This window comes from Neolamprologus brichardi, chromosome 18 (assembly GCF_056152115.1).
Source record: "Neolamprologus brichardi isolate AB-2024 chromosome 18, ASM5615211v1, whole genome shotgun sequence".
NCBI lineage: Eukaryota > Metazoa > Chordata > Actinopteri > Cichliformes > Cichlidae > Neolamprologus > Neolamprologus brichardi.
This window is the reverse complement of record NC_142121.1, coordinates 18644167-18666765: the sequence shown is the minus strand read 5'-3', so window position 1 is coordinate 18666765 and position 22599 is coordinate 18644167. Positions and strand designations below refer to the sequence as shown.

The following is a 22599-nucleotide window of genomic DNA, read 5'->3' as shown; positions in this document are numbered from 1 at the left end:
TCCCTCGATTTCTGTTCCAACGCGGCTGTAGATTTAAGGCAGAGCACGTCGTACACCTTAGTTGTCTTCCTCAGCGTCAACGGCGAAACTCTTTCATTTTATTTTAAGATTTTGCTGTTCAAAATCTCCTCGTGACAATCCTTTGGAAGCCCAGTGGTGCAACCCACTGTCGTTTGGCTGCTGTCCTGCTGATGGTCCCTGCTTCCCACTGGTCTTGTTGAAGCGTTCTCTCCCAGTCATGGTCTGCATCTGCGCCTCAGTCAATCCTTCCATATCCCTCATGTCACGGTTCCTGCAATTTAAAAATGAAAACTTCCCCGGAAAACCCTCTTTTGCCCTTGTTGAGACAAACGCCGGTCTCTGTGATTCTTTTGGTCCTGGTAGAGATCACTCTGAGATGTTTCCAAACAGGCCTTCACCAGTAATTTCAGTGAGTAGACTTTTAATTTATACAGTCCAATTTGGCACAGTTTGGATTTACATTCAACAGGTTGTGCCTCACCTTTAAATGTGCCGGCTTGCCCACTCACGTCAGACCACTGGCTCGTGCCTGCCCGTTCAACCACCTCGGACCGTCCAAACCTCCAAAACTTCCATCCCAATACCACAGGACGAGCCCCCAAAACTGTTACGGATTCAAATATTGGGGATGGATACAAGAGGAAAACCCAAAATAACCACACTGGTCCGGCCGGGTCAAGTCAAACGATGATTTAATGAACACACGCGTGGGAGATGGACACCATACAGCAGACAGCATCAGATCTCAAAATGGTGGAGCCTTGATCAAACTCTTATAGCCTCTAGTGGCCCCCACCTAATCATAAAAGCCTAAACATTCACATTCTTTCTCACACAGCGCCTAAGCTACGACCTTGGCTCCCTGTTTATCTGCTCCTGATGAGATGGGGCAGTATGCTCTGTTCTCTTCTAATCAGACAAATAAGGCGATGACTTTCTGCGAACAGTATTTCTTATAACTCAGCAGTATAATGCATCATAAAACAATATCATTCATTCACAATAAATCAGCAGTCTAATGTAATGCAAATCAGTTTACCAAATGTAATAGTTATCACCTTCTTCTAATTCAGGAGCATAATGCAAACTAAAACTACATAATAATTCACAATCTTTAGTTAGGGGTCTAACATGGCATAAAATAATATCATAATCCGACAATTCCCCCTGATGAGCTCTTTAGACTTAAAGAGCTCACTTACACCCTGCAATCCAGTGTTGCCGGGTTCATTTCTCCTCACTCCTCAGGCCCTTTGTCCCCCTGTTGGGTGAACCATATGTTAGATGACCTCTGTGTTTGCGCAGTTCAGATGTAAGAAAAACTTTTATTACAACAACAACAGTAGGTACTGTCGGGTGAAAAGGGGTGTTTTACTTCATTTTTAGCAGAATCATCATCATTATATCAGAATCATTTAATAAGCATTGCATTAAACATTGATTGAAGTTATTGACATTACATTTAACCTTTGTATTACAGTGACTGTTATAACCTGGTGTTAATCTTTTATTTACAGGTGTCAGAACAATTATATGATCTCTTTTTTGCAGGTGTAAACATGATCACCTTACACATATGGCAGTTTGTTGCTTATTAAAGAGTTGTGCCCGAGTTAATAAAGGTTAAAAACTTCAGTCAGCGTTATGACTGGCTGATCCATGGTGTGGGATGACTTTGGGCCCAGGAGGTTGCACGCGCTTACATAACACTGATATTATGTGATTCTTTGTGATTTTTATTCAGTTATATCTTTTAACTAAACTTTGCTTTGTTTATTTGTCTCTTTTGATTCTATGTTGATGTACTTTTTTAACATGTTCAAAATAAAGATTCAATCAATCAATTTATTAAGTTTTAAGTAATGGTAGTTCATTAAACCAACATGCATTTAATATTGTAGCCCTGACTCAGCGTTTTATACACAGGTCAACTTGATCATTTGGAAAACCTTGCAGCTATAATGTTGTGTCTCCGTAGGGGACAGTTGGCTCCGAGGAGAGGAGCTGGAGCCAGTGTCTGTCCTCGAGACGAAGAGAATGTTTTTCTTGATGTGTCTAAAGTTGTCAATATTGACTGTATTGTATTATCTGTACGCATGAGGGGGCGTTCTAATACCCTGATTTTCATAAAACAATGAGTGTGTGGAGTTTGTATTGAGATCTGATGCTGTCTGATGTATGGTGTCCATCTCCCACCCATGTGTTCATTAAATCATCGTTTGACTTGACCCGGCCGGACCAGTGTGGTTATTTTGGTTTTCCCTCCTGTATCCCTCCTCAATATTTGAATCCGTAACAGTTTTGGGGGCTCGTCCTGTGGTATTGAGGGGGAAGGTTTGGAGGTTTGGACGGTCCGAGGTGGTCGAACGGGCAGGCACGAGCCAGTGGTCTGACGTGAGTGGGCAGGCCAGCACATCTAAAGGTAAGGCACAACCTGTTGAATGTAAATCCAAACTGTGCCAAATTGGATTGTATAAATTAAAAGTCTACTCACTGAAATTACTGGTGAAGGCCTGTTTTGATTTTGATGAAAATCTCATGAGTGTTGAAATTTGAAGTAACGTTACAAGTAAAAACACTGAGTTAGAGTCTCAGGTAAAGGTAAAAACACTGAGTTAGAGTCTCAGGTAAAGGTAAAAACACTGAGTTAGAGTCTCAGGTAAAGGTAAAAACACTGAGTTAGAGTCTCAGCTAAAGGAAAATAATACTGAGTTAGAGTCTCAGGTAGTTGGATAGGGAATTGGTCATTTTGTGAGTTAGAGTCTCCATTGGTCTAAAGATTGCATCTGTGTTGGTCATTTTGCGAGTTAGAGTCTCCAATCTCCATAACGTTGCATCTGCCTCAGTCATACTCTTGTTTTGGGTGTTGTCTGTTGTTTAAAAGTATTATAAATTTTGTTAGAACGGTGGTTGGAGTCCACTAGGAGGCGCAGTGCTCAGAGGTAACGCTTGCCAAGGTCAGGGACGCCTAGGCCTTGTCCTCTTTGAGGGATAGTCAGTTGGTCACTGTGGAGCTTGGGGCACTCCAGAATAACTAGGAGTTAGAGTCTCCTTACCGTGTTGAACGGTATCTGCGCTTTTTTGGGCACTGTAAATTGACTTAGGGATTTTAGAGATGAGGCCAGATACAGTTAAAGTCTGATACTGGTTAATTGATTACAAAAAAGTTGGACTTTCTTCGGTTGGACCCGTTATCTTAAATTTGTCAAAATTGTGTAGGCGCTAAAACTTTCAGGCCTGAGAGTGAGTGTAAATATAAGACGTCTGTGTAAAATAAAATAGAGAGTTGAGTGTGAAACGAGGCTGTGTGTGACGATAGCGTGCTGCAGCGCTGCGTGCCTGATTGGATTGTGTGTGTGAACATGCAAATGACGTGGCTGCTGTGAGGTACACAGAGGGCGTCCATTTTGTTTAGAGTGTGATTGACTGTTATAATTATGCTTTGCAAGTATTGTTAAAGCCCTGTAAATAACATGCTGGTTTTGTGTATTATGATAATATAAATGAGTTTTGAATATTGCTGTGAATATATGATTAATGACTGTGGTTGGCATATTTTTCTTGTGTTGCATGGCTGAAAAGTGGAAAGTTTAAAATGCTTTTGATTCAAGCAAGATATATATGAAGTTATAAGACTGTGAGCGTCTTTTTCTTTCAGTGTGAGACTATAGACAAGTATGCTTGATTAACCCAGTTGCTTTCTTGTGATAATATAAGATATAATACATATAACTCTGAGTTATTGTGGTGTATGCTTGAGGTGAGTGTTTACAATTTGGATCAAAATTGTAGTGAACTAATTTGAGACAAAATTTAAGTGTACTTAGAAAACCACACATTTATTCCCCTAGAAGAATCTTAATCAATAATACCTTTAGATAAAATTGTTAAAAGGTTATGAGCTGTCTTGATACAGAGAAAGTGGAGTTTGTCACCCTAAAAAGGATGGAATGATGCTCTACCTCTGTGTTCAAGTCTAGACATAAGTTTAAGTACATATGAGCCACTAATAAGCGTGACATAATCCATAAGGAATAAATAAATAAAATATATTTGTTGAATAACTTTAACAGAAGTGAATCTATGAGCACGCAATAAAGTGGACTTGTGAAAAGTAAGAAATTCATTTACATTCACACATATTTGAAAGAAGAAAAACACCCCACTCAATATTGATAAATTCCTGTTCATATAAAGTTATAAAAAACCCTAATAATGTTGCGATCAGCGTCCTGTCACATCGAAGTTACAGGGGTAGAGGGGCGTCTGGAGGTGAATTGTGACTGTTCTGCACAGACAGAAGAGGGAGATGCCCCTTATGAGGTGTCAATAAGTTCAGAAATACATCTGGACGACTTAGATCTATATATTAGTCGATGTTTACTTTTATTTAAAGGGGTGATTGAACTAGCCATACAGGCGGATGACCCCGAGTATGAAGTCACAGAGGCGGCTATGTTTGTTTTCTCCATGGTACAAGCGGTAATGACCGGTACTGAATTTGATATGCTTTCTTAAAATTTGTGGAGTTAGTGGTGGAGAAGTCCCGAAGTGAGAAATTATTTAAAAGGAGATAATTGGCTTTTTGAAATTGTGTGGCTGACATGAATTGTTTGTGACTGTGTGATTGAAATGGTTAATGGTGTCTGGAGTAAATGAGACTAAGTGGAGTTTGATTGTTCAGTGTTGAAGTAAAATAAGTAAAATGGTGAACTATTGAGGAGTTTGGGTTTGACTGGTTCATCACTCTCCCACCGGTTAAAATAAAATGGTGTTTATTTATTATTATGTGATACGAGAGCGCCTTGACGCAGGTTTTGTGGCGACTTGCTGGTGTGAAGGTGTTAAACTGTGTGGCTGTAGCGTGCATAAAGTACAGCACACAATGTATTTGGTTTTATTAAATTAAATGGGAGAGTGAAACATTGTGATTGAGTGTAAACATTAATAAAACCACGGTCAACTCTCTGACGCACTGGGTTAATTGTGTGTCACCGAGCAGGTCTGGAGGAGACTGTGACCGTTGGAGTGGTGAGATTAATTCTGAGAGCTCTCAAGGAGACGTAGTGGGGTGACCCAGGAGGAGGAGTCGAGTAACGTCATTGAGAGGGAGGTAAGCCTGTGTTTCAGGAAAATGGCAAACAGCTCCAGCGCGACATCTAGTGGGTCTAGGGCATTTAGGCCTATGGAGGAGCAACTGCAACAGCTAAAAAAAGCCATTCACTTGGCTTTCCCTGGATCATTAAAAATAGCGGAGAAAGAATGCGAAATGATGGATGTGGAGGTAAGGAAAATTATTGCCTCCCAACAGAGAGGGCTGGAGGAGAAGATAGCCCTAAACATTGTGTTTAAAACGGAAGGAGAGAGATGCGAACAGAAACTGGAACAACTGGAAAAGGAAACAGAGGGACGTTCAGTTAACCGGAAAGCCAAAAAAGAAATCAAGAATTTAAAGGAGACCCATGCAAAGTGCTGTAAATGGCTGTTCCTGTGGAATGGAGCATCATCTTGGATGATGGAGGATGTCACGGAGGAAACAGGAGACATGGAAAATGTCATGGAGTCATTGAAACAGCTGAAGGAGGAAAATAAAAAGATAAAGAGCCAAATGAAGGATTTAATATCAAACCCAGAAGATGCTAACAAACCTAACACACCAAAATTATATACTTGGGCCGCAGTATCACCTAGTGCCCCACCACATTCATACATCATGCCTGTGATGACTCTTGGTGGGGGACAAGTTCATGGTCCAGATGGACAAACTGGAGTGGTTCTTGGAGGAATAGCGGACGTTGAATATACCAGCCCACCTACAGTTCGTCCCAAAGAAAGGTCAGTGACAGTTAAATGTCAGCCCCAAAGTGGGGGAGGGAGAAAGGTAGCCTCAGCTGCAGATGAAGGCTTAACCTCGCCTGCCCGCCCACCAAGTAAAGAAAAAATGTCAGACTCAGAAGTAATAATGGAGGAACAGCCAAGTTACAGTAGACAGACTGAACAGACCCCTAAAATGGAGGATACAATCTCAACGGAAGATGGAAGTGAACGGTCAACCTTTCAGGAGTTGCCAACACCAGCAAGAGAAGGGCAGACCCAAACCAGTAGGTCGGAGAAACCTGACACAACGGCTAAGGACAGAAACTGGAGAGGAGAAGTCTATGGCCGGATGCATGAAAATCCAAATGCATTAATGGAAGTAATAAAAACGCTAAAAGACGTCAAGAAAAAACTGACTGAAGCTAAGCCAGAGAAGGAGAGTGCAGATGGTGCGACTTCATCAGAAGAGGAGAGTGATGAGGAAACAGACAGAGTAGTTCAGTCAGACTCAAATGTAGGCAGAAATTTGAGATCGGGACGTGGAGGAAGAGTAGTGAGAAGGCCCATGTTTCACAGTTTAAGAGGAAAACAACATGCGGTTCGCTATAAAAAAGTGTCACTAGAGCCAGGAGCTGCTGGCCCTAGTTATAATCTTCCTTTAATAGCAGGTTCAAAAAATGAACCACTGTACCGCCCATATAAAATAAGAGATTTGGAAGCATTGGTTAAACAACTTCCACCTATAACTGAGGGAGGAGCGAGTTGGCTAAGAACATTAAGTAGATTGACCGAAGGCCAGGAACTTGCCATTGGCGATTTCCGTGCTATTGCTGGCCACTGTATGCTCGGTGGTGGACTAGCTGATGTAGAGGCTATAGCCCATACAACTCGGTATGCAAATGATCTGCCATACCATGAAGTGCAAGGTGCCTTATCTGACGCAGTCCGTGAGAAGTACCCAACCCCTAATATTGGAGCTATACCTAAAATAAATTGGGACCCCCAACATACACCTAGGGAGTTTTTAGCAAAAGCCAAAGAGCAGTGGTTGTCAGAAACAGGTATCCATCCAGGTAATGAAGGTGAGCATCGTGCGTGGTTCCGTTCTGCGGTGCTGGCAGGGCTGCCCAACCAAGTAAAAGCTGACTTAGAGAAAAATCCAGATTTCGCTGTAGCAGACTCTGTGCAGTGGGAAAGACATGTAACACATCGGTTGCAGGAGGAACAAGATACCGCGAACAAACAAAAAAAAGACTTGGAAGAAGCGCAAGCGTGGTTGCTAAAATTGCAGTTGGCAGAAGCAAAAAACAAAGCTGGAGAGAAAAAGAGAGAGGAAAAGGAGAACGCAAAGAAAATAATGATAGCTGGGCCCCGGCCTGGTCCCGTGCCTGAATGGCCAGAGGGAGACCCGGGTCTGTGCTCTGATGACAGGTGGCCCGTCAATGCACCAAGGCAGCGTCAACCCATAGGGAATTGGGGAACCGGTGGTCCGCAAAGAGGGCGTGGTGGATCAGTGAGGGGAGTGCAAAGAGCTCGTGAAACAGGGAATCCCACTAACATGCCTTGGAATGTCTGTTGGAGATGTGGAGCAGAGGGACACTGGAGTAGAGAGTGTCCAGAATCTTTTCAAAGCTATCCAAGGAGAGGCTATCCACCCCAGGCACGTGGAACACAAAGAGGGAGAAATGGGTACAGGGGAGCATATCAAGCCCAAAACCCAAGTGCAGCACCAGTCGCTCAGTACCCAGTGGCTGACTGGGGCTGGGAACAGCAGCAGTACTGAAGGAGCCCGGAGAGACCAAACAGCATGGGCATGGCAGACCCTATGCTGTCAATGACTGTGGAAGGGACAGAATTGCCCTTTCTAGTGGACACTGGAGCAACATATTCCACATTGAGAGCAACACCAGACTGTGCCACACTTTCCTATCACACAGTTAATGTGGTGGGTTTTTCCGGGGTTCCAATGACTCTGCCGTTGACCGATCCAGCCGTGACAAAGCTGGGAAAGCAGACTGTGAAACATCAATATGTGGTGTCACCTCAAGTGCCAGTGAATCTCATGGGCAGGGACCTGCTCGTGAAGCTGGGAGCTACTATCATGTGCTCTGCAGATGGACTGTCTGTTACTCTACCAGGAGGACAGCATTTCCCGTGCCTGGGAACAAACTCAAAGACTCAGTATCTGCTTCAGAACTGTGAACAACCCAAAGCCGACATTTACTAGGGAAGGCTGCTGGAGGAAGGCATTCTAGGTCAATTCCAACTGTGGAGACCCTGGATAATGAGCTTGGCAGTTTACTCCCCACCACGAGATCCATACCACGTCACTCTTTTTTATGACAGGGAAAATGATGACACCTATCGTGAACTATTCCAGTCTGATCTTGAGGGTCAGAGCTGGAATGTGCAAACAAATAACATTTACATTGGGCCAGAAGGTGTAGCCGCGGCTGTAAAATTAACTGATGAACAACTGCCTTGGTATAATGTGGGAGAAAATTCGGCCCATAACATTACATTGGCGGTCCACGAAGGTCATGGAGCATGTGATCTGGGACCAATGGTCAGGCGGGCGCTGGACGACGCAGGGTGGCAAAGCACCCAAATTCCAAATTTATGTTATGCACCAAATTCCAAAATCTATCGTATAACTTGTATGTCTAATGATGTAGTGACCCTTGAACATCAAGAAATTTCAGAAACATATGGAAGAGAGAGAACAGATCATCCTGATGCAGTTGCTCAACTGTCAAAACTGCCTGACAGTTTGTGGTCCAAAGGGCCCGCAGATGTTGGCCTGGCCACCTGTTCGCCTATCCTGTTCCACCTGAAATCAAACACACCAATCAACAGACCGCAGTATAAACATAAACCTGAAGCAGAAGAAGGAATTGCAGAAACAATTGAAGGGCTGTTAAATGCCGGAGTGTTAGAGCCATCTTACTCACATTGGAACACACCAATTCTACCGGTGGAGAAATCTGGAACAGGAAAGTATCGTATGGCACATGATTTGCGTGCCATTAATGCCATATTGCACACCAACACTGTACCTGTTCCAAACCCTTACACTGCACTATCAGATATTAAGTGTGACCAAAAGTGGTTCACTTGTATTGACCTAGCAAATGCATTCTTTTGTCTTCCACTGCATGAGTCACTCAGAGACATTTTCTCATTCACATACAGAGGCAAAAAATTCAGATACACACGTCTACCACAAGGTTTTGCACTTTCTCCTGGCATTTTTAATCAGGTGCTCAAAGAGGCCCTGTCAACATGTAATTTGCCAGATGGATGTACATTGATTCAATATGTCGATGATCTTCTCATTGCAGCCCCGTCAGCAGCGGATTGTGCGGCAGCCTCGCTCGTCGTGTTGAATAGATTGGCGGAGGGTGGCTTCAAAGTGAGTAAAGAAAAGTTGCAATTGGTTCGACCTGAGGTAACATTTTTGGGTCGGGTAATCGCACACAAATCAGTGGGTTTAATGAACACACACAGAGACCAAATTTTGACACACCCAAAACCGCGAACAGTGAGAGAAATGCTTTCTTTCCTTGGTTTGACAGGTTACAGCAGAAAGTTCATTCCTGACTATGTAGGTAAAACTGCCCCTTTGAGGGGCCTACTGAAGCAAGTTGGCGTTCGAAATCTTAAGGCTGAATTGCCTTGGACGTCTGACACTGAAATCGCTTTTATTGCATTAAAACAGGATCTGTCAAGAGCATCTGATTTGGTTACACCTAATTATGATGAGCCATTCTATTTGGATATTTCCGAAACAAACTCCGTCGTAAACGGGGTGTTGTTTCAGAAAAAAGGGGGGAGTAGGGATGTTCTCATGTATGTTAGTATAAAACTACATCCAACAGAAGCAAGACATCCCACATGCACACAACATGCAGCAGGGGTTGCCAAAGTCATTCAGAAGACAGCACATGTAGTGAGAGGACATCCACTAAAAATACTCACTACACATAGTATAGTGGCGTACGTGAACTCACAAGCATTTAGTATGACGCCACGGGCACAACAGAAATTGAGTAAAGTTTTGGAGGCTCCAAATTTGACATTCACACATGAAGGAACTAACATGGCAGATTTAATGGGAGCAGGGGAACCACATGACTGCGTCAAAAGAGCACAGGTTGAAGAAAAAATTAGAGAGGACCTGAAGGCGGAACCTATACCTGGAGCTGAGGATTGGTTCACAGATGGATGTTGCCACAGAGATGAAGAAGGACTAAAAACCGGCTATGCGGTGGTCTGTAGAGTAGGAAATGAGTATCAGGTCAAAGAAGCAGAAAGGATTGAGGGACAGCAGTCGGCTCAGAGAGCTGAAGTGATAGCCCTAGCTCGAGCTTTGAGGTTAGCTAAGGATATGAGAGTGAACATCTATACAGACTCAGCGTATGCATTCGGAGCAGCGCACGTGGAGCTGCCTCAATGGAAAAGAGCAGGATTCAGAACAGCAACCAACGCACCTATTTGCCACAAGAAGGAAATGGAGGAACTGGAGGAGGCCTTGGCCGATCCAAGAGAAGTGAGTATCATAAAATGCAAAGGGCACTCACAAGGAACCAGCATGGTGGCAAAAGGAAACCAGAAAGCGGACGAAGCCGCAAAGGAGGCAGCAGGCTATAAAGGACGGAGACAAATGATACAGGTAATTGCAGAAGAGGAAGGGCCAATTAACCAAACGGAGGAGGTCAAACAGGCCCAGGAGGAGGCATCCCCAGAGGAAAAGGGGGTGTGGAAAAACAAGGGAGCCTGGCAGGATGGAGGCTTGTGGAGGGGGCCAGACGGGCGTCCCGTGCTAACAGACAAAATGGCGAAACAGAAGGTGAGCGAGGCCCACGGACTTGGACACGTCGGAATAGCACAAATGGAGAGAAATCTGTGTCACTGGTGGCACCCCAACCTCAGAGAAATGATAAGGGAGAAGGCCAAAATGTGTTTAATCTGTGGAGCACACAATCCCAAGCCAGTGATCAAACCAGAATTGGGTAAGTTCCGGATGCCTGAGAGGCCGGGAGAGGAGATTGTCATTGATTTCACTGATATGATTGATTCAGGCCCTGGTGGTCTTCGTTATTTGTTGGTGTGTGTAGATGTACTGACCGGCTGGCCAGAGGCATGGGCGACTAAAAAGGAAGATGCGAGGACCGTGATCAAATGTTTAATCAATCATTATATTCCTCGACATGGGTTCCCTAAAAGAATTCGATCAGATAATGGAACCCACTTTAAAAATCAAGATTTGGCAAAGGTGGAAAAAATGTTGGGAGTTCAGCACAAATTTGGAACAGTGTATCATCCTCAATCCCAAGGGAAAGTAGAAAGGATGAATTTAAATTTGAAAAATAAATTAGCTAAAATCTGCGCGCAAACAGGGCTCAATTGGGTCGCGGCCCTGCCGATTGCGTTGATGACCATAAGATGTTCTGTTAATCAGTCCACAGGTTTCACGCCATACGAGCTGCTGACTGGGAGACAGTTTCCGGCACCTTGGACGGTGGGCCCGGTCGAACAGGGCACGAGAGGGAACAGGTCTCACGCAGACTATTGGAACGAGCTAAAGGCGCTTGTGTCCAGCTTCACAAAGCAGGCGGCTTGTGAAAAACCCCCAGGAGAAGGAGAGGTCCCAGACGCGAGAGTGGTGTGGCTGAAGGTCATCAAACGAAAGTGGAAGGAACCTCGTTGGACTGGCCCATACGAGGTGTTTGCCCGGACGGCGAAAGCGGTTCAACTGAAAGGGAAAGGCGACAACTGGTACCATTGGTCGCAGTGTGCACCGGCACACGACAGCTGGGTGGAAAAAATTGCAACTCCACCCAACACAGGTGAAAAACAGAGGCAGAATAAACCCTCACACCTGTGCAACGGGCCGACCGGTAGTCTATCTGGGAGGCCGAAGAACGAAGACCAGCTTAGGAGGAAGTCACCGCGACAGCAAAAAGGAGCGGTATCAAATTGAAGATTTCACATAAAGGCTTTAATAAGAAGAGTTTTGAACTTGTATGTAAAAAAAAAAAAAAAGACAAAAAAAAGACAAAAAATAACAAAAAACAAGTCATACATGATACAATGCCATTACAACAATCAGAAACCTGTGATGAGAGAGAAGTTACAAAAATTAACAAAAGGTTACTTCATTTGATGTTAACTATGTTATTAATCACCGCTATATGTTTTTTGGTTTATTTGTTGCAGACCGGCCCACGCAGACTGTCTGAGCACGGAGGTCATTCCAGCCCAGCCCCACTCGATATACCACTCAGTGAACTCAAGTCGCGGGCGAGAATGAAGCGCAAAATCTCTGGTAAAACGGATGAGTGTCTCAGCACTTATGGTGGTTTAGAATTAGATTATGTTAACGGCTCCACAACCTCTTTTACGTTTGATTTGTGTGATGTTTTTAACTGTAAGGGCGCGAGCGGCAATTGGCGAGGATACAATGTGTGGATCTGCTGGGATTACTCAGTGAGTACACACTGCGAAAGGGGAAATCGGCCTTATGACGGGTGGTGTAGGAATTGGAATCAGGTAAAGGGTTATACTGGGGAAAATTGGGAACCGTCAGAATTAGGACCAGGAAATGAGCTTAAACTTCAAAGGGATTACAGTCCATCTAAAAATCTGTTAACTTTGTCATTGGGGAATTGGCAGCGGGAAAAACCTGTATATTTAGTTGTGGGCGTGGAAACTGCAGGAGTTGATCCAAAAAGGTTAATTAAAGTTAATTTCTTAGGAAAACATAACATAGTACAGTCAGTTAGAAAAGAAACAGCAACACCCGTGACTTTCGATCCAATCAACTCTGTTACTTCTTTTACAGGCCAGAAGGGAAGCGGGTCGTCGGAGGCGGTACCAGAGGAGCAGGAACCAAACGGTAGACGGGTCCTGTCGGTGGACTACAGCACATTAAAACCTCGAGATTTGATTGAACGCGCCACCGGGTTCAGTGACAGTAACCTCTGGCTGGACTGGATGGCTCAAAATGCGAGAGAACAAAAATTGTCTAATTGTGTAGCTTGTGCTTCCGCTAGACCGCGTTTGTTCACAGAACCTGCGCCACTGCATCCAGAGGATCAGTGGGGCTATAATTGCATGTTGCGAATGACGAGAGAAGTGGTGAATAGTGGGAATTGCACTGTTTTGTCCAGTTTATTTCCCCCTATCCACAAATACACCCAAGTAGGACCGTTTATGCCTAGAAAAGATAATTATACGTGTTTTAAGTTCTCCACGGATAAAGTAAAGTATAATTTGGGAGAAATCGATCCCAGTTGGTGTTCTGTTACACACATGGGGAGGACCACAAATAATGTAAGTGATGCATCTACATTGATTGGAACCTGGGCCAGGAGCGGGCTGTATTATTATTGCGGCCACAAGACTCTTTTGGTTCGTGTTCCTCTGGGAAGCGTGGGGACGTGCGCGATGGTGAGACTAGGAGCGCCACTTATGCTAATTGGAAATCAGGTAAAAGCGACCCCACAGCGCAACACACGCACATTGGCAGCCAGACGCAAGAGACACATTTTGCTGAAAAGACAAATTGATGGAACACATGTTTATGACCCTAGAATGAATTCACCAACCTGGATCGACTCCATTGGAGTGCCCAGGGGGGTTCCAAGTGAATATAAACTTGCTGACCAAATAGCAGCCGGTTTTGAAAATCTTCCAATAATCTCTGCTTTCTTTCCAGTGACCCCAAACAAGAACGTAGACAGGATTAATTATGTTCATTATAATGTGCTGAGACTCTCTAACCTGACCAGAGACGGGATGGAGGGGTTAGCGGAGCAGGTGGGTCCCACCTCATTAATGGGTGTGCAAAATAGGATGGCCCTTGATATGCTATTAGCAGAAAAAGGGGGCGTTTGTGCCATGTTTGGAGATCAGTGCTGCACCTTCATTCCAAACAACACCGCTCCGGACGGCTCAGTGACTCGGGCTCTTGAGGGCTTAAAGAGCCTGTCTGAAACGATGCATGATCACTCAGGAGTTGACAATCCGCTGGAGGGCTGGATGGACTCGGTGTTCGGACGGTGGAAAGGGCTTGTGCTTTCGGTCATGCTTACTTTGTCTATTTTGGTGGGTATTTTTGTTATTTGTGGGTGTTGTTTTATTCCTTGTGCCAGAGCATTATTAGAGAAAGTGATCATAAGGGCAGTGGACCCTGGAGTTGTGACTCCCATGTCCATGATGCCACTGATGCACGTAGAACAGGCTGTGTAGATCAAAAATTGATATAACATTTGGTGTTGTGACCTCTGGATTCTCCTAGAGGTCAACAGAGGGAATTGTCGGGTGAAAAGGGGTGTTTTACTTCATTTTTAGCAGAATCATCATCATTATATCAGAATCATTTAATAAGCATTGCATTAAACATTGATTGAAGTTATTGACATTACATTTAACCTTTGTATTACAGTGACTGTTATAACCTGGTGTTAATCTTTTATTTACAGGTGTCAGAACAATTATATGATCTCTTTTTTGCAGGTGTAAACATGATCACCTTACACATATGGCAGTTTGTTGCTTATTAAAGAGTTGTGCCCGAGTTAATAAAGGTTAAAAACTTCAGTCAGCGTTATGACTGGCTGATCCATGGTGTGGGATGACTTTGGGCCCAGGAGGTTGCACGCGCTTACATAACACTGATATTATGTGATTCTTTGTGATTTTTATTCAGTTATATCTTTTAACTAAACTTTGCTTTGTTTATTTGTCTCTTTTGATTCTATGTTGATGTACTTTTTTAACATGTTCAAAATAAAGATTCAATCAATCAATTTATTAAGTTTTAAGTAATGGTAGTTCATTAAACCAACATGCATTTAATATTGTAGCCCTGACTCAGCGTTTTATACACAGGTCAACTTGATCATTTGGAAAACCTTGCAGCTATAATGTTGTGTCTCCGTAGGGGACAGTTGGCTCCGAGGAGAGGAGCTGGAGCCAGTGTCTGTCCTCGAGACGAAGAGAATGTTTTTCTTGATGTGTCTAAAGTTGTCAATATTGACTGTATTGTATTATCTGTACGCATGAGGGGGCGTTCTAATACCCTGATTTTCATAAAACAATGAGTGTGTGGAGTTTGTATTGAGATCTGATGCTGTCTGATGTATGGTGTCCATCTCCCACCCATGTGTTCATTAAATCATCGTTTGACTTGACCCGGCCGGACCAGTGTGGTTATTTTGGTTTTCCCTCCTGTATCCCTCCTCAATATTTGAATCCGTAACAGTACAGATGATACTCCCATCACTCCCCAGTTCTCCCACAGCTTTATTTCGGTGCTACCTTATACCCTTCAAACGTACTCAGACTAGAACCTCTGTCCGAGGAGCTTTTAACCTTTATTTTATGGCTGTAGGCACCAGTGTCTTCCAGTCGGGTGATCCTCTGCTCTTGTTTCCTTCAACCTCAGGGGTTAGACAACCCTTCAGTCGTTGCACAGATCAGGGGATTATTCTGCCCCGATTTCAAACAATGATCTGTGTATTCTGGGGTCACCGCTGTGTTCCCCAGAAAAAGGAACAGGAACGTGTTCCCCTTTCGCCCAAGAGCCTATCGAACCTTGTTAGTCTGGTGTTCCTGGATTTCCGTCAACCCCTTCATGGTTATTGCTGTGTTTATGGGATCCATCCTTTTGAGGTGACTTAGATGGAACCCAAAATGCCATGACACTTGAACCCAGATGATGTTTCCGCAGTCACCGTGTCTGTCTCTGCTGCGAAGGATCCTCGTATATCTGTGACCTCGTCTGGTGTCTGTTCCTTTCTCTGTAAGAGACAGAAAACCAAAACACCTCTCTTCCTAGCTCTAACAATCTAATGTTGTTGTCTACTGATCTTTTGGTGATTCAGAATTTGTTTAGAATATTCAGAATGTCCCAAGGACTTATCCTAATTTAGTGTATGTGTGTGTAAGCGTGTTTGCATTTAGCCCGCTGCACTGGCATTTCCTACACTTTATCAGTCCGGACTGTCGCCGAACGAAGCTTATGACCTTCAAAAAAAACCGAGTGCCAACTCATTATAAGCACATTTGCAAGGTGTGTATGAAAATGATTAAAACCACTCATTCTAATAAAAGACATCAAAAACAAATTAGCCATTTCTAATTCTAACTTGTGTCCATTCAACGAAGCTAGAAAATTAAAAGAAAAGGTTAGTGACCTCATATCTTAGAAAGTATCAGACTTTCTCCTATCCAGTGTCGTTGCTCCAGTCTTGTTATCCTGTGTTAGGGAATGAAATCAATTTAATTGTCATATTAGATCTGTTCAACTCCTGGCTCCACCCAGAGCCTGCATCTTCACAATCGTCTACAAACAAAACCTGTATTAACATGAACTTCACTTCAACATGAACTTGTTGACTACTTTTGACACCTGTAGATAGAAGATTAACATGGGGTTATAACAATCACTGTAATACAAATGTTAATATGTCAATAGCTTCAATAAATGTTCAATGCAATGCTTGTTATATGATTCTGATGTAACAATAATGCTGATGCTAAAATAACAGTAAAACACACCCTTTTTATCCCTTACTGACCACAGCAGGGGCATCTATGTTTTGATTCAACCATGAAGCTCACCTGATTCATCACTGAGCCCCACCGGCACTGGCGTTTGACAGGGTGGTGCTGCATATTCTTCCTTTAATGTCACTATTTTCAATCTGTTAATTAGAGTGCTTAAACATGAAGTAGACTACGTCCACTACAAGTCAATACAACTGTGAATGTGGCCAATTATCAATCTATTACCAATCAATAACAAACGACAGCTTTTATTTTATGCGTGCTTTTAGTCAACCACTCACCCAGAGGATCTTCAATCCCAGAAAATTCCTTCTCCTCATTTAATAAGTCTGTCCTCCTTCCATGCCCTGGTAACTGGTCCATCCAGAGCCATATCATCTTAAAATATACATACAACAAGCCAAACCACACCTTGGTCACACCAACCCTTTTCCGCCCTGAAGATGTCCAACGCCATCTTAGTCTGGACTGTCAAAGGTGACTTTAACGCTGATTGTTCCGACAATCCATTTTATAACATTTCCTGGTCAGATTAGCCAATCTCTGCACACTGGAATAAACATAATCAACATGATCAACATTTTTCCTGCGTGTTTTTCACCATCTTATTGATTCCAACGCTCCATCCTTATGTGGTTTGCTACATTATGTTTATCTTGAACTCCACTCTGTCTCTAAATGTTTGAAGAATTTTTCATATTTGGGGTCAAGTTTTAAGAATTTGAGTACCCAAGTACCCAATTTTGGTGGCGAGAAACTGTTGGTGTGGTCAAGTGGGCGCTATAAAAACAAAAGCTCAGGACAGAACAGTTATCAGTCATGTACTTCATACAAAATTAGCATATATTAAATTTCATATTGATCCTCTGAGTGTAATGATACATTTTAATTTTAATTTATCAAAGCTAAACACAATAATTTTTCTTTATTTTGCTCTTGTTCTTGTGCAGCACCACATCTCAGCACATGCCCCTGTCGGTTCTATCTTACTTTTCTAAATTATTGACTATTTCAATGGAGAACCTAAATGACATGGACCAGTGTTTGTCATTACATATCTCTATTTTGAATGTGACAAGTCTATCATTCCCCTGTTATTCATAGACATCAATAAAAGTCTTTTTTTGCTTTTTTTCTATCAAAATTAATTGGCTTTTTACAGTGGCCTGCTATGGTTAATAATAACATGTTCAGTCATGAGTGAAATCAAAGCTTCTCTCCATTTTAGCATTTAACATTCCCAACAATATAATGTGATGCATTAATCGAAACACAACTAATAAAACACAATTTTCTTGATGGAAACATCAATAACTCAAAATTAGCAACCAAAGGGTTAAGTCTGCAGTTCACACTCATGTGAAGCTACAGCCTCCCCCTTTAGTCTCTGTCCTCCTTCTACTCCTGCAAAAACAAAACAAAGCAAGACAAAACATCCACCCTTCTTTTACAGGCTGGGTGAATTGTTTGTGGACATTTACTAATCCTAAAGTCGGTACCGTTTTGTCTCAGTATCAAGTCAATTAAAACTTTTAGTTGTCAGTCCATCACAGTCCAGTCACATGCATACATTCACACACATTCATACCAGATATTGCTGATAATGGAGTCTCACACGCAACCTATTCGAGCCTCCATCACCAGCAAGATGACATCATCATTTTAAAGGAAAAACAGTTCCTTGTTTTTTGGACTGGATTGACTCGCTGCAATCCTTTTAGCCTCAGGACTTCTCATGTGATCAATGTCCCATATAAGTGAATTTCTCCCAAGCCCATTATAATCATGGAGAAAAATACTTTGCAACTGTTTTCAGTAAGAATGTTTTATAGCGCTTTAAAGTTCAATCTCTCAGGCCTGGATTAAAGAGCTGATTTGTTAAATCAGGAACTCACAAAATACCAAAATATCACCACCGGTGGATCACTCCTCTCAGATGTTCTTATTTCAGTGCACTGTAACAAAAGCAAAAACAAACGTAACCAATAAAATACTCATATAATAACAAATACTGGGGCCCGTTAGAAACATGTCCAAGCATAAAACCACATTTCTCTCTCTTAGAGAAAGAAAACAATCCAAACCTCACTGATAAAATCAACCTAGTGTTAAGCAAAACCCAAAATCAACCAAAACTTCACCAGAAAGTTTTTCTCCGTCCCGGGACAATATTGTGTAGGCATACAGGTACCGTAACTTCTTTTGCACTGACGAAAAACATGTTGGACTTATTTCAGTCAATAGTGGACACTAGTTGCACACAAATGTTTTGCTTTGGTAGAAACTTAAACAACTGAGTTAAATCAACACAACCTTTTCATTTTCAGTTAACCTGTGCATTTTGAGTTCATAAAACACGATTAAAACATTTTCAGATGGAGTAAGTTGAGCTCCTGGAATATTTTAATTCTTCACAATTCTGTCATTTTATTTCAACACTATTCAATAACTTTTATCCAAATTCTACTTGGTCCCTTAAATACTACATGTTGTCTTCATATTGCCTACGGTTCAACAAAGTCTAAATTCTGGTTACCATAAAAATTGAATGGGTCTACAACAACTACCATCCTCCTATCTTTATCCTGATTGCAGGAGGGCTGGGAAATAACCCTGGAGTGATAGGTTACGAGGCAGGGTGCACCCCGAACAGGTCACCAGTCTATCACATAGAAACAAACAACCATTTACACTTACATTCACAGATAATTTAGAGTCATCAATTAACCTAGCTCTAAGAGCTGCATGACTTTTCACTGTGGCAGGAAACCAGAATACCCAGAGAGAAACCACTGCAAACTAACCAGACTGTGGACTTGCACCCAGGACCTTCTTACTGTGGAGCAACAGCACTCACCAGCATGCCAACAATGTAGGAAATACAGGGAAGCTATGATTTCCTGTTGAATTTTGTACAGATCTTTAAAGCCTGAGGCAATTGTGTTAAATACACGTGGGATGCTTACGTAAATCCAAGGGCTGGCCCCCTTTTCTTCTTTTTATTTTTTAGTGTGTTCCTCCTTCAATTAAATCTCAATCACAAAAATGTGGTGCTCCGAAATAAGGCTCACACCGTTAATTCATCATTTTCACTCTGTACCACTGCTCCTTATCAGGCTGTGTGAAGCACAGTAAACAATTCAGTCGAGGCCTTGAGCCATAAACAGACATCACTCACAGACATTGTTTTCATAACCAAACTGCTTTAGACCCTGTCCCCTAAATCTACACAAATGCCCTCTGGGTGACATGAAATGCATTTAACCAATAAACAATCAATGGCTTCTTTGTGTTGTTGTAACAAATTCTGTATTTGGACGTTTGTGTGCAGCATTTTGCGTATCAGCATAGCATTTGTTAGTAAAGCATTCTTCATTGCATCAGCGTGTGTGTATCACTCTTCACTGCACAAACATGTGTATGTGTGTGTGTGTGTGTGTGTGTGTGTGTGGATCACTTCTCCGTGAATTGAATCAGCATTTCGATTTGTGTGCGTGTGAGTGTGTCATTTCTCAGTCAATCAACGAGTGCATATGTGTTCATATGTGGGTTTCTCTTGCTTCTGAGTCAGTGTATGTAGATGTGTGTGTCTGTGTGTGTGTTTGTGTTCATCACTTTCCTGTTCTGGTGTTCTGGGTAAACCATGGCCTGAAGCGTGCTCTGGGGTCCTGCCTCCCCCTTTTCAGTCCGTTTGGGTCCATTGGTGCTGCTGCCCAAAGTTCTGTCCATACTGGTTCTGGCCCCAATTGAGGCAGTCCTTTTCTCCAGTGTCCTGTATCTTCTCCTTAACTTGACCCTTTTTGCTTCTGCAGCTCCTTCAGGGTTTGCTCCTGGTGTTGGAGCTTCTCGTCAGGTTTGACAACCTCCTGCTCCAGCAAGCTCCGGCCTGATTTCAAGTCCTGTATCTGGGACTCTAAGCCTGACTGATGGGTTTGATTAGCAGCCAGCTCCTCCTGAGCCATGCTCAGTTTCTGCTCTGATGTCTCGAGCTCTCACTGAGGGCAAAAGCCTCAGAGTCTTTTCCGTACACGTCAGATTGAAGTTTATTGATGTTTTCCTTGCTTTGCTCCACGGCCTTCTGCTGTTCGGCTCTTCTCAGAGGTCAGCTCCTGACCGAGCCCCGACACCTGTGCCTTCAGCTTATGTTCTTCTGGTGCTTTTGTCCAATCTGAGGTGCCTCCTGACCTCAGTTACTCCTCATGTCTCTGGCACGCCCTTTTTGCTGCCTGATCATCTGTGTTGGTCCGTCACTGTCCTGCACAGGTTTAATGCAGAGTTGTTAAGGTCAGCCTTCTTTTGCTCGGCCTCACTTTTCATCTGGGCTTAATAGGCGTCTCGTCGCAGCTCTGTCAGCTGAAGCTGTCTGGAAATCTCCCCCGTGTAGTGAAACGGGCCTTGGATTTAAAGTTCTCCGTCTCCGCTGCATGAGATCTTTCCTGCAGCACTGTTGACATTTTCAGGTTGTTGTTGTGGGTCCAGCTGCTGTAGCATTTGGCCAGGGTCACATCAAAGATGGTAGAAGGGAGAGCAAAGATGGTAGAGGGGAGAGCAGGAGTCCAGGTCAGCCTCGGCTTTCCGGGCCGACAAAGCAGCCTGTAATTAAGCATAAAGAGAAAAAACAAAAACAAAACAAAAACAGACGAACAGGAAAATGATGTTGTTTTGGCTGTGTTATTCAGAGAGGGGCCAGGCCCTGTGTCAGCCTTCTCCCCCCCTTTTTTTTGTTTTTTCTCACTATATAATCAAGTCATAACCCACCAAGTTGACAGGACAACACAGGTACATGTTAAAATTCTTAAGATCATGTTTAATAACTCAAAAAAGGAATTTTATTTCATTCAGTAATCACTTGTATTAATCAATCAGAGGAAAACATGTCACAATTTGACTCTTTTAACCACTAAATTTGTTGTTTCATCACTGGTTTGTGATTTACCAGTGTCTGTCTTTTTGAAGTCAAGTTGTTGTCCTGCAACCCAGAGAGTTTATTTGTTAGTAGTAGATAAACTTTATCATTTAACAACAGGTGTATGTTAAGTTTCACTGCTTTAACCTTGCTGGAAAATCTTCACATGTTCATGAATGTAAGCTGTTTCTTCATTGCGTGTATGTGCGTTTGTGGGTGGGTTATTTTAACTTTTTCTCAAACAAGGCATTTCTCTAATTGTGTGTGTTTTTAATTTTGTTTCCCAAATTTTGATTTCCCACCTTAAATAACAGCATTCCATGTCTTCAGCCAGGAATTAGAGCTTGCTTGTGAGATTCAGGGACACATGGTGCCAAAAACAATTCAGTGAAAAACTTGCCTGAAAATTTCCAGTGATGGTAACCGATAACTGGAGGAGAAGATGTCCTTTAAGCTTCTTTTTCGGTTATGGACAAAGTGAGAGGTTAAGCTGTAAAATTTTGAGCCAGAGCTTGGCCTGTGTGTCGTCCCAATTTTGTTAATCTATCCTTTTGCTGCTGTACTCAGGTTTCCAGGTTGAGAGAAATCCACCTGTATTAAGAGACTAAAACATTCATTTACTATTTTTCTTACAACATCCATTTGGTTCATCTGCCTAGATTTTACTCTCTCTCTCTTGGTGCATAGTTCACACAGTCAGGCAGTTGCCTTTTATGGGCATGCAAATTTCCGGTCACTCACCCCCAGCAGCTGCAATGCCGTCTCTCCTATAGAGATTGAAAATGTGACGTCATTCAAGGGTAAAACAGCAAAGAATTCTGGGAACTCGTGGCAAGAGGTACTAGCGCACGCAGGCTTGCAATTGAAATCAGTTACACAGCGATAAAAAGAAACACAAAAAACTGTCAAGAAGCTGTTGTATTATTAACTGCAATAGCCGGTCGCATGACAGCCATGAAGCCGACGGGTAAAGAGATCGTTTTTTTTTTATCGGATTACGTCGTTGAAGAGAAATTATTCGAGCCATGTTTCCGAAGTAAAAAGAGGCGACAGATGGCCTGGATTGCAGCCATTCAAAGACCAAATATAACGTCCCAGAACACTCCAGCTCACAGGTTAGTCTGCTCCAAACATTTCCACAGTGGTCAGTGTTTTGTAGTAGTTAATAGTCATTTTTCATAACATAATTGGTGATATAGGTTACAAGCAAGTCTGGCGCTGAACAGAAATTGTGGCGCTATGCTATCACTAATTGCCCAGTACGATTACAGCATACAATA

General features: G+C 42.8%; 2 protein-coding genes across 2 annotated transcripts; both read left to right on the top strand.

Moving 5' to 3' along the window:
- The first annotated feature begins 4868 nt into the window (after nt 1-4868).
- Nucleotides 4869-7621, top strand: LOC148097732 (uncharacterized). The gene has a single exon (XM_087831618.1). The coding sequence runs from the start codon at nt 5156-5158 to the stop codon at nt 7619-7621; it is 2466 nt and encodes an 821-aa protein (XP_087687744.1). The 5' UTR covers nt 4869-5155.
- A 2644-nt stretch (nt 7622-10265) lies between these two features.
- Nucleotides 10266-11821, top strand: LOC148097731 (uncharacterized). The gene is made up of 2 exons (XM_087831938.1): nt 10266-10850; nt 11307-11821. Exons 1-2 carry the CDS (start codon nt 10349-10351, stop codon nt 11819-11821), a joined length of 1017 nt encoding a protein of 338 aa, XP_087688064.1. The 5' UTR covers nt 10266-10348.
- The last annotated feature ends 10778 nt before the right edge of the window (nt 11822-22599 follow it).

What these genes read in the sequence shown, in the direction of transcription:
- LOC148097732 (XM_087831618.1), top strand. Translation starts at nt 5,156, where the DNA reads ATGGCAAACAGCTCCAGCGCGACATCTAGTGGGTCTAGGGCATTTAGG.
- LOC148097731 (XM_087831938.1), top strand. Translation starts at nt 10,349, where the DNA reads ATGGAGGAACTGGAGGAGGCCTTGGCCGATCCAAGAGAAGTGAGTATC. An exon ending in AGTGATCAAACCAGAATTGG is followed by an intron (nt 10,851 to 11,306) that starts GTAAGTTCCGGA and finishes ATCAGTCCACAG; the next exon opens with GTTTCACGCCATACGAGCTG.